The sequence below is a fragment of the Phalaenopsis equestris genome, unplaced genomic scaffold (assembly GCF_001263595.1).
Source record: "Phalaenopsis equestris unplaced genomic scaffold, ASM126359v1 Scaffold000022, whole genome shotgun sequence".
In the NCBI taxonomy this organism is placed as follows: Eukaryota; Viridiplantae; Streptophyta; class Magnoliopsida; order Asparagales; family Orchidaceae; genus Phalaenopsis; species Phalaenopsis equestris.
Window position 1 is genome coordinate 284864 of NW_018164464.1, and position 13375 is coordinate 298238.

The following is a 13375-nucleotide window of genomic DNA, read 5'->3' on the forward strand; positions in this document are numbered from 1 at the left end:
GACACATCACTTTCTCGGACTTCCCTGAATGTCTGCAACTCATTGTTCTGCATTTTTAAAAATAGAATCGATTAGTCCAAAAAATAAGGAAATATAAAAAGTAAACTTACCCAAGTGTAGAGCTAGCGATTGCTGACAACAAATGTACGTGGCCATCCAAACTGCTCCACCGTTATCCACCATATAAGAGGTGAAGCTATTAACCAGCATAAAACAACATATCCACATTAATTATAAAATATGCTCAAAGCTGTTAATTATAAAGAACTTGAAATCCAATTCTTGTGAAAAAAATATCCTGATGCAAATATTTTGAATTAGGCCAATACTTAAGCAAGAGTTTCAGGAAAGCAATCATGCATGAAAAGTTTTAAGGTATGCATCTTCTTTTCTCTTATATTTCACTACAAATTCTGTCATTTTACATAAGCAAGAAGCGAAATTTATAAATGTAAAGTTATGCAGTATACAATTTCCGTATAAATATTTCACATCAAATTTATAAATGTGTGTATGTGTGTGTGTGTATAAAAAAAAATCTGGAAGATAAGTTCTTCTCCTCGGTTTATTTTTGTGCTATACTCCACTCTGTATACGATTTTATCATTATGATCAGATCTAAACAAATGCAACAATTATAAAATATGCTCAAAGCTGTTAATTATAAAGAACTTGAAATCCAATTCTTGTGAAAAAAATATCCTGATGCAAATATTTTGAATTAGGCCAATACTTAAGCAAGAGTTTCAGGAAAGCAATCATGCATGAAAAGTTTTAAGGTATGCATCTTCTTTTCTCTTATATTTCACTACAAATTCTGTCATTTTACATAAGCAAGAAGCGAAATTTATAAATGTAAAGTTATGCAGTATACAATTTTCGTATAAATATTTCACATCAAATTTATAAATGTGTGTATGTGTGTGTGTGTGTATAAAAAAAAATTTGGAAGATAAGTTCTTCTCCTCGGTTTATTTTTGTGCTATACTCCACCCTGCTCATTAGGGGTGAAAAAATGAGTTCCTGTTGCTACAACACCAGTAAACATGCCATCCAACTTCTCCTCCAAAGCTGGTTCAATTCCATTAAATTTGAATTTTTTGGCCACTGGCACAACCTGTAATAAAAAAAACAATCTAATCAAAATTCCAAAAATATGTCTGCAAAATTTAATTGAAATAGTGATGTTTTTACCGCTAACTTTTCTGCCCACCATTCCTCAGATGCATCAATTGTCCGTTTTACTGGATCCCATCCCAATCCAGTTGATCCCTTTTTATGCGCTTAAAAAAACACCCTAATTGTCCGCCTTTCCCCAAAACTACAGCTGCCATTCTTACCCATAAGCAGGGCAGAGCCCTCCATTCTCTTATATAAATACACCGTTTCTCCATCATCTTCCCAACTCAGAGAAAACTATAAACCATCAGCAATGGCCTCCTCTATTTCTCTCCTCTCTCTCCCCTTCCTCCCTCTTCTCAATTTCTGTAAAGTTATGCAGTCTACATTATGTATGAAACAACATAACCATTACATAAGCAAGAGTCTCAAACAGCATAACCGCAACATTATGCAAAGTCTATCATTCTATCTGAAACAGGACGAGTATAAATGTTGAGAACAATGTGCCAACTGGAGAACAAATACTCCTATGAATGCAAAGATCACAACAAAACATAGACAACAACTCATTAGATAATGTGAAGAAAACCTTCTTGTATAGGAATCCAAAAAAACCTACATGTATGCACCCATAGCTTTCATATAACAAAAGAAATACCACCATTTTATGCATAGGTAAGGTGGTTTATATATAAAAATTGATTACAGCTTCCCAACCATAAAAATCCAACATACCCTAAATTCGTCCCCACCAAATGGGTCATACCATAGTAGTGGTTGCCATCCAAGCTACATACATAGCATGGGGCCATCCAAGCTACATATAGATTGCATATACTCCCAGCTTCTCAAAGTTCATCTAAAGCTGAAACTGTATAAGATTTGCAAACATACGTTTCCCAAAACTACAGCTGAAGTACCAGCTAATGGAGTTATATAAGAAGCATGGCTTCAATGTACATACCAAAGCTATAAGATTACAACCATGACATAAATGTGAACCTTTCCTTTCAAAATGCATGGCTACAACAACCATTAGTTGCAAGTATCAACTGCTGATTACCAGTTGCAGTGCACATACCAATGCAATAAGATCACAAACATGGGATAACTTTGAACCTCTCCTTTCATAAGGAGACCAGATAAGTAAAATAGAACTTCATTAATAACATCAGTATACAAGCTATCATGAAAAAATTCTCTGTACATTGCCAAAGAAAACCCCATTTGAGCCCACATGAACTGAGAGCAAAGACCAAAGAATATTAGATCTCTCATCTAACCAAGCTTTATAAAGCAACCATATAAAGATTACCAAGCTATATAACAGCTTCCATGAATCCAAGCTATATAAGAACTTCCATGTATCGAAGCTATATGAACAACTAATACTTTAGAGAATCAACATGTAAACAACTAATACTATAAACAACTAATATTATAAGAACTTTCATGTATCCAAGCTATATAAACATATAAAGCTATATAAACAACTAATACTATAAACAACTAATACCAAGGTGGGAGTTAAAGCTATATAACAACTAATAAAATAAAACTAGTTCTTTATATCATATTTAGTACAACCGGCAATGGAATTCATAAGGACATTTTTCATCTTTTTATCAGAAAGAGTAAAAAACCTTGGACCAAATATCTTTAGCAAAAAAACAGTTAACAAAAAGACGCTTCACATTTTCCTCATTTTGATTACACATAAAGCATCTAGTGGATAATCTCAAACATTTCACCATAAGAATATCATCTGTACAAATAATAGGACCAAAATGCCTCCAAAAGAAAAATGATTGAGACTGTTTAACAAAACAATTCCAAGGCCAATTTAAATCCAAACTATTAAAAAATTGCAAAAGTTTTAGAAATAGAGTTGCCACATTGTCCCTTAATCTCGATTACATCATTACCAACAGTTATAGGAAACTTAGCAATCATATTAGCACCTTCCAAACTAACCCAATTTCTCAACTTCTATAAATCCCATGTAAAATTGCTACAACAATCTTTCACAACAAAATTCACCTCAAAAGGACCCATATATGAATTAGCCAAAGGAGCTTTCCCTAACCGATTATCATACCAAAAGCTACAGCTCCCATTACTAACATCCCAACGGAAAAACTCCTCATTAACTCTAGCAATTTTAAGCATTGCCAGCATCCTTTATCCCAAGAAAAACTCCTAATGCCCTGTTTTGTAAGAAGTGAACATTACATTATACCACCCAAATTATTCACAGCACATCAAAAACACCATTTTAACCTCTAAACAAAGTGAAATACACTTGGCATGTATGTAAAAATTAAGGTATAGGTGGTAGATATGTAAAATACAAAGGAAAAGATGAGTTCCTTATATGTAAATCTTGCTATTAGAACTGCAATAACAATTGTAGCACCCAACAACCAACTTTATCGTCGAACTCAGAATTATCATCAGCATTATTTTCCTGAACAGCAGCAGAAAAGAACAAATTCCATAGAATTACTTCAAGATTTCAAAGTATTTGTTTGTATGGATGCTTCAACTCTCATGTATATATGTATAGAATTACATATATATATGCTACCATATCTAAGCTTGACAAAGTGTTTTCACTTTTTAAAAGTTAAAATAGTGTTATGTTTTATGTTTTATGTGACAATATCCTCATCCAAATCATTCTAATAGTAGTGGAGTTATCTGAAGTAATCTGAAGCAATCTGAAGCCAAGCAATCTGAAGCCATGACATGAAATGTATACCAACTTGGATTTTCATGCTTAAACCGCAAACACCCATAAATATTTTTCTCCTGCACTCATATTTAATCCAAAATTTAGATGTCATCTACAGCGTATGTTTAAGATGACCAAAATAATTAAACATAATTGAAAGACATAATATGTAATGCAATCTAAATGCCTTGGCTTATGTCATTTGCTATTTGCTCTCTCAAACATGCCATCTCTGAAGCGCCTTCACCATCTGGTGTTTGTGACTCAGGTGAATCTATATCGATTTGTGGGATAGAACGTCCAACGTGGTATTCAAATGCCTCAGGTGGTATTTCCATTGAATTCTCTTCTATAACGGAAAACTCTGCATCTGTCCTGGAATGATGTCGTCTAATGAAGTTCTGTAGTGCCATTGTTGCCACTACAATCTGGACTTGTTTTGTAAATGGATAAGTTGTCATATCACGTAGAATTACCCATTTCTTCTTTCAAACCCCGAACGATCTCTCGATCACACCACGCAAGGATGAATTTTTTTTGTTAAAAATTTCTTTCTTTCCTCGTGCAACCCCGCTCGATCTCTCGAAATCAGGTATATGATATTTTGTATATGAATATGGCTTCAAATAGCCCTTTTGCAAAGGATACCCGACATCCACTAAGTAGTACTTACCTGAGCAATGTTTTTTTTTAAATTAAGAAATTTTGAAGTAATAAGGATTGACAAAAGCGCAGCACGATTGTCATACCTGGTGGTGGATAAGGGAAACCATATTTTATGTTGCTAGTAGCAAACTTGAAAACGCGACTATCGTGTGCGCTACCTTCCCATCCAGCCATCACATATATAAAACACATATTGAAATCACAAACAACCATTATATTTTGTGTTGGTGATCCGCATCGTCGAATGTACGCAACTTTCTCTTTGTCAGAAAGACGTGCGTCGACATGTGTTCCGTCAATGGCTCCGATGCAATCCTGATACGAAGGAATTAATCAATAATAAAATCATGTGTGTGACATTTTATTAACTAACATTTAAATATGTGGAACACCTTAAAGAACGGCATATAACGAGGGTCATTCGCAATATGTGTGGGGATGGACTGGAATGTTGGATCCTCTGGTTTTAATATTTCACGGGCTAGACTCACCAGTGCATTCAACCCAGCTGAGAAATACCTGCTTATGGTTTCGGAGGAATGTTGAAACCGTTCCATCGCTCCTCATCGATTCGTTCTGGGCCAAAATATAAAGTGTTATTGCCAACACTTCTCTAGATGTTGTTTTTGATGATCCTTGAAGTCCGTGGAGGGTCCGAAGTTCACTTAGGAGATCAAGAAAAATGATTTTTGTCATACGAAACATATTTGCAAAACGTATCGGGTGCCCATGTAATAACTCTCCGATCCAGTTATCTCCAATATTGCTGGACGTCATGCATGGGTTTCGATCTACATATGTGTTGTAGTAATGGTATAACAACGTAAGGGTGAGAGTAACAATGCGGATTTGATTAATTTGCCCTTCATCCATAATACAAAATCTGGAAGGAACGTAGACTTTTAAACCAGATAGCAAATAGTGATGTAATATCAGAAAACATATAAAAAATGACAATAGAATAGAAATAGTATGTGCATATGTAAACATCAAAGTTCGATATGTAGCCAACATATTCAAGGATGATAGAAATGCAATGTGAAGAACGAGTTCATCGCATAAATAAAAAAAAGACACAAACAGTCCATCAAACAAATAGTCAATGAAGTTACATAAATGACATTCAATCTTTCATAAAAGAGCGCAAGGAAGAAAGACGAAATTCTGGGTCTAAAGTCTCAAAGAACTGCCTCCGGTGCCTCCGGGTAGAGTTCCCTAGCAACTTCACGTACTTAACATACATATCCTGTCTTCCTTAATGCGAGGATATGTGTTAAGGATCTTAACACACTCATGGATTGTGCTGTCCTTCGCAGTTTTTGAATTATTTTTGGAAATTTCAATCAATGTCTCAATAAAACCTCTAACAAATGCAAAGCCTTTTTTATTTTTTATAGGACGGGGGCGCTTTGTTCCACCAGTGGATTGGATATCCGTGTGGATTTGGCTGGGACCTTCTCCTGAATCACCTATATGCTCGGTCTCTATATCCTCAGCTAGGTTTGCAACACCCTGCTCATTAGGGGTGAAAAAATGAGTTCCTGTTGCTACAACACCAGTAAACATGCCATCCAACTTCTCCTCCAAAGCTGGTTCAATTCCATTAAATTTGAATTTTTTGGCCACTGGCACAACCTATAAAAAAAAACAATCTAATCAATATTCAAAAAATATGTCTGTAAAATTTAATTGAAAGAGTGATGTTCTTACCGCTAACTTTTCTGTCCACCATTCCTCAGGTGCATCAATTGTTCGTTTTACTGTATCTCATCCCAATCCAGTTGATCCTCTTTTAAGCTCTTTCCAGAGTTTCCAGTCCTTCTTTAATTGATCTCATTTGTTCTTTAGTTTCATCATATCGTAATCTCTTCCAGTTATTTCTTTGAATTTAATTGTGATATTATGTCATCTTTTTTTATTAAAAAAAGTTGTGGGTCGATTTTCCAATTCAACTTCCCTCACACATAGATCACAAAAAATATTAGTAGCCTCCCTGTCCCACATAGCCGATGAACCAGAGACTTTAGATTTACTCATCTTTTACCGTCATATCAACGGATGGTTAGATGACATTATGACTGAAAATGAGACACTTAAGATATGAAATATGCTTATGTAAAACAAAATTCAAAAAATACAATGAATTAAAATATGTATCAGTCTATGGGTGAAACATAAATGTGCTTTTCATATAACCATCATTTATGAGACATTTTCTTTTTATTTTTCTCTATTTTTATAGTATCACAATATTTGAGTAATAACCAATTGAAATTTGGAACACAGAGCATATTAGAAATTCTAAACCAATGCTAGCAAAGACAACCCAAAGGACCATAGACCATAGATCATATTATCTTCACCCAACTTTCTAATTCTAAACCAACAACCCAACTGACATCATCCTAGCTTGTTAAAAAACATACTTGGAAAACCTGATTCAACAACAGTGTATTGGATATACCATAATAAGATATATTAAGATAGACAATTTTCTTTCGTACAAGTAAAGACAAGAGTCTCATCGAAGCAAAAAAACTGAGTTACATAATAACCTTCATTGAAGTAAACATGTTTATCACCATATTGGTAATAGAATATTCATTGAACCAGTGCAAAGTATTTGCATAACCATAAGGTGAGAGCTCTAAAATAATTCCAAAAGACAAATCAAGATTCAACAGAAGGTGAATTTGGCATCACTGTCTACCTTCTACTTGCATCAATAGAGATAAATATCAGAGATAGTCAAAATTAGCCTTTAATACATTTACCAACAATCAATCACCAAAGTTAGTAGATATTACCGGCTATCAACAATCTATTGCTTGCAAATTGGATTGAAATAATGATAATTGACAGCTAACATGTAAGAAATGAAAATTAAATTTTCAAGAAAAAAAGATTGCAAAGATGGAAATGGATTTGATTCTCTTATAACCCTCCAATGGAGTTGATCAATGCTTCTTTTTCTTTCTCTAATTATTAATCAATCTGCAGCCTTTTGATAGCTGCATGCTTTGAACTCTATCATTGCCTCATGTTTAAATACAACTAATCTCGCTTTCTTAATTATGCTAAGAAAAATAAATTAAGTAAATTGAAGCCCATAAAGGCCTACATATTCCCTCTCTAACACATCAATGATTGATGCACGATTCGTTGTTAAACCAACTTCTTCTTTTTTGATGACCGAGGAAATTTTATATTGGGTTACAACAAGCTTTTATAATTTCATTGTCAGCCTTCATTCGATATGCATAGTAAATGACTGGCTTTATATAATTGTATCAAAATAAAAGTATCATAAGTCAAATCAAATGTTAGACAACACACATGGAGAGTATACGTACATTGTAAAATTCTGTAACATCATGGGGCATTCACAGGCATATGACCCAATTCTTATGTTTTTGCAAATCTAACCACTAAACTATTTCTTAACGATATCCCTGCATCAGAAATAAACAAATTACGATATTAAAAGTGATTTTCTCTAAAATGACAGACAAATGTATCTATAGATTTTTTTCAAACTACCCTCAACAAATACCCTCAAAGAATCAAATGACAGGGAAAAAAACATTGCATCAATATCAACCACCCTCAAGAAATAACCTAAAAGAATCAGTAACTTTGAATAGCATTCAAATGGCAGGGAAAAAAACATTGCATCAATATCAACTACCCTCAAGAAATAACCTAAAAGAATCACTAACTTTGAATAGCATGGAGTCCATATGAACATAAAACGAAAAAAAAAAATTCGATTACTGTGAATATACACTTTTCAACGAAAGATTGGGATGAGGAATGAAGAAGGGAACTGCATTGATGCTTCAAACATATCACAGAAATAGTGGATCTATATTTTTACCAGCGGTATTTGCACATTCAGAGTAGATCTAGGTTTTAGCCAACTCAACACTTCCAAACAGATGGATCGAGTGAAATTTCTTGCCAAAATCTCATATCTCTCGGCGAAATAGGGGAAAGAAGGGAGGAGCCGATTGAGGTAAGCGTTTTGTTACCTTGCAGAGGAGCGACGGAAGCGAGATCGACCAAATGTGCGAAGGAAGGTCGGCTGCGGGCTTGAGGGTAGCGAAGGAAAATATGGAGCCCAAACGCGGATCGCAGGGATATACCCGCGATCCGCGTGTAACATAAATTAAAAAGGTTGTTTCCAAAAACACATGTAAAACGTGATTTCCAAACGCCCAAGCGTAAGGCGGGCGTTTTTAAAAACGCCGCCGCACATTTAAGCTGTCCCAAACGGGCCCTTAATCTAGATCCATATGATAATTTGCCTTCTCTTAATCTGTATGTTTTTGGGGATATAATTGTTTCAACTCTCAATCTCATGAATCTAATGTTAGCATATTTAGTTTCAAAGATCAAATTGACAAAATGTTTTAAATCCTCTTTTGTTAGATGGGTAGAATTGAAAGAGAATTTATCATAGTACACCAAGGTTTATTAGACCTCAATCAACGCTCTAAAGAAACATCGTAGGGTCTTGTCTTTCAGTAAATGGTCTCTTACATTAGATGTAATCTGATTTTTTTTCTTAAATATAACTACTAATTCTTGGCAATTTCTCGATGTTGTACTCTTTTCAGCAAGTAGTTATAAAATTTTGCTTAAAGAGAAAGAGTTTAGCCATTCTTAGTTGTCCCAAACCACTCAATAAGTTTACTTCAATTGGCACAACCCGACAGAGCTAGCTTCAATGGGCCAAAAAATTGAACCTTTTATACTAACTCCATTAAATAAATAATGGGTGGGGCGCACGCGTGTGTGTGCGCATGAGAGAGAGGGAGAGAGAGAGAGAGAGAGACTTTTTTGTTACAAATAAGTGTTAAATATTTCCAATTCAAGTGGAAGAATAGCTCCTAAAGCCAATAGTTTGTCAAATAAATAATGTTTATATCAGCATGTTTTCTTGATTTCCCAATTTTCATCATGCTTTTAATTAGTACAAAACTCTATTTTGAAATTTGGGGTTGCCGAAATTTGTACTAAATTATGTTCACGTCACTTTTTACGCCCTTGACCAAAAATGCAGCTCTTTGATCATCTAGCTTGATCTCAAGTCGATCAAAATCATTACTCGAACCTTCAAAATGATTATATGTTGTTTCTTTCTTACTTGTCATCATCTTGCAGTTACATTGCTTTGAGAAGAACGGAATACCAACAACAGATAAACTATCATTTTGTTCGTTTCACAGGTATGTATCTTTGTTGTTTTTTTTAAATTACTTTTGATTCATTTTTACTTTTTCTTTTATTTCCTCTATTCAAAATTTTCATCCCTCATTCTCTGTCTCTCTCACACAAATCCTCTCTTTCTCTCTTTCAAGCAAACAGTCATACACACTCACAGATGCACCCCTTGTCCACGGTTAATAAATGTACTTTGAACTTCTTTTAGTATCCGCAGTGCGTGCATTTGATTTTTATTTAGGAAACAATAAAAACATAACTATCGTATCATAAATTCTTGTAATATCCAACTATGAAGCATGAACATTTGACATTGAGAAATGACATTACATGGGTATATGAACATAATATAATCATAAAAGTAGGAAATGATATGCCATAGGCATTATATGTATATTTTTATTAATATTAATGTAAAATTTGTAACCAATACATCGAAGTTAAATATTTTCTATAAAAAAATATTACACCATAAGGTATATTTATATATTGTCATATGTATCTCATAAAAACCTTTTAGCCAAAAAACAAATTTTGTTCGTTTAATTATAATTACTTGCATATTTCATCAAATTAAATAATCTCCAACCCATAATTTAATGAGTTGGTACAATCTCCAAATGCCCCGTTTGCTTTGGGACAAGTATCCAGCTCATGCGGCGTATATTTTAGTTATTTTTGTCTATAATTTTTGAGTAAAATACATCAACCATGATTTTTCAACATGTTCGATAGATGTTGGAACTTGTCAAAAGTGTGAGGCTTTTTAAACTCTCTGTGCTTTATAGCTATCCATATTGCATGCTTGAAATTCAAATTAGCTTGATAATGGATGTAAAAATTAATCTGTTTTCACTGCATGGCCCCTATTGAAATTGGTTATCCATTATTTTTCAGCTGAGTTGATTTGATTGGGATTTCGACGTTTTGTGCAGGGCACCTAACCCAGACACTGTTTTGGTTATACACACGCCTTTGGGTGTTTTCTCTAGCAAAAGGTTGCTCAAGAATAATGACAAAAAATCTAGTTCGCGGTTGATAAGGAAAGTTGCTCCTGTCAATTCAGTGTTACTTGGCAATAAGTCTAATCCCACGGATGTTGCAAGATGCATAGCTTATGACAAGGTGCAAACTCAGGTATACCATTATACTATAAAGGAATGTTTTATGGTCCAAGCAATTTATTTTTCTTACATTTTTGTTCCTTTTGACTTTAATGCGTTTTATTATTTTCTTAAGTTTTTTTAAATGTGTCTAGAACCTAAATTTTTTAAGATTGGTGCATGGGTTTTAGTATAAATGTTCATGTATTTTGTTGGGCATTTTCATTTCGATCTATGTGCTTCTTTGTTAAGCCCAAAAGGGATCTTTTTTTTTGTGTAGACCTAGTAGCGAATACCATTTTGTTGCATAAAGTTTGATTTTTTTAGTAATGGCATGAATGTTTTGCCAATCTATTAGACTTTTGCTTAATTCAATTAATTTGGGTTGGTTTATGATACCAGAGTTAGGTATGAACTCAGAGGAAACACATAAATTGTTATGAATGTAGAAATAGGATTATAACACGACAATATTGAAAGGAAAAACAACGACAGAACAATCTCTGACTAGGGCTGGAAAAGTAGATCCGAGAGCGAGGCTAGCATCGACAACATAATGAGGGTATGGGGAGGGTTGGTGGGTTGCGAGGTTAGTTAGGAAGGGGTTTGGGGCCCGACAGGTGGGCTGGATTATAAGAGTGGCTGCAGTAAAAGGTTTGCCGGGGGCTGGTAGGTAGTCCAGAGGGCTAAGACAACCAATCTGAGCACATTAATGGGGGCAACCTGAACTGGGGAGGGTATGGCGGAGCTGACAACAAGTAGAAATGCAGGGAAAAGGAATTGGCTGGCTAGGAAAACAGAGTAGGCCGCTGGAAAAAGTCGGCTGGGTGCTGGGAGGAAATTTGGAATTTTTATGGCAAGGCTAGGTTGTTCAGGAAAGACGACTCGGTGCTAGGATGAAGTATGGGGAGGTCGACAGCGGAGGAGAGGGGAGGAGAAGGGTTAGGTAAGGGTAAAAGGGGAAATACAACACTACTTCGGAGTAAGATACGGTCGGAACAACACCACCTCCCTGGATACAACCCTAGAGCAGGGAGAACAACTCCACACATTAATCTAAAATATGAAAACAACGAAGACAACCTTAATTCTTTGAAAACAACAATATATAGACTTCTATTGGAGGATAAAAGGAAAGGTTGCAAATGAAACTCTCACACAAAAGAGGAGGGAATACTCCAAAAAATAGTCATTAAAGGCTTTCAGTAAGGAAACAAGCTCATAAGGAAGGTTGGAGGAATGGGCTAGGGGCATTGCCTGATACGAAAGGTGGGAGAATGGACCAGTCTTATGCTAGCAGGTTTAGCTAATTGACTTTTCTCGCACCTCTCTATGGGATTTTACGCGGGATGGATCTGCTTTCACGTCAGTTTCCCGCCGTTGGGGGAGCTTCAACCTCATTTGTCAAAGCTTCTGATTCTTGTCTTCAATATTGGCGACACTAAGATCCCACTATCGGTTGTACTGTCTCCTGATGCATCGGAGGAGTCTTCCCCACTTACAAGTTCATGTCCTCATCAATTCGTTCTTCTGAGACTGTGGGTCATGCCTGTATTGTTGATTCTTCCTAAAGTAACCCATGATCGGTTCAATTGGGTGTGCAGTGTGGGTAATCTGAACCTTCCTGCATGGGGGTGGCGTTGGTGGTACAGTGTCTACCTGACATTCTCTTCGTTATATTTGTCCTGTGTCCGGTATCATCACTAAATTTGGTCCCACTGATGTTGTCTATTGGTAAGGGCTACTGTGATCTCAGGCTTCGCCAAAGGAAGTAGGTGTTGACCTCATTTTTAGTGAGGTTTAGTCTTCCTCTTAGGGTTTAAGATCTAGCCTTAGGGATCTCCCTTTGACTATCTTAGAGCCTTAGAAATGGGGCCCACCTCGTCTTAAGAAATTGAACCTACTTCTGTACCTTTTTGGAGTTTCGCGTGTGTGGTATCGACTTCTAGCACTTAGAAGGGTGAAACCAACATGAGGAAACCCAAAAGGGATTCCTATAGGACCTTTTGAGCCTTAGGGTGACCTTCTGCACAATTCACACTATCGCGCTTACAAACTTTGCAATTCAGAGAATCAACACGTTAGACCATTACAATTCACTTTGTTTGCACTTTTACCTGTCGAAAACTCGAATAAACTTTTGAGACGATCGATCGCGTGTCGAAATTTTGTGAAATTTGAATTTTGACGCGTTTTTGATCCGATTGTCGACGACGTCGTCCGAGCGACCCCGGATGACAAAATGGACTGCACCGGCGCGTCTGGAGCGTCGATTTTGTCTAGGGAGGACACCCATTTTGTTACGACACCGCGCGTGAATAAATCGCATGTGATTTAATATATATATATATTAATTTATATAAACTGAATCTTCCTTTTACATCCTAAGGCCCTAAATCCCTAAATCGAACGCACGCAAGACCCCCACTCATTCGCGTTTCTTCCTCTTGGTCGCTCGGTCCACCCCGTCCGCCCCCTTCCTCTCGTTCGCGGCTCATCCCGATCGCAGCCCTAGCCGAGCGGC

The 13375-nt window shown here is 35.9% G+C and overlaps 1 protein-coding gene across 1 annotated transcript in view; it reads left to right on the forward strand.

Moving 5' to 3' along the window:
- LOC110018473 (histone-lysine N-methyltransferase ATX4-like) overlaps nt 1–13375 on the forward strand; it is a 44375-nt gene that overhangs the window by 17244 nt on the left and 13756 nt on the right. Inside the window, exons 14-15 of the mRNA XM_020715802.1 lie at nt 9689–9753; nt 10684–10885. Coding sequence (XP_020571461.1) covers nt 9689–9753; nt 10684–10885 — 267 coding nt within the window. The remainder of the gene's footprint in view (nt 1–9688; nt 9754–10683; nt 10886–13375) is intronic.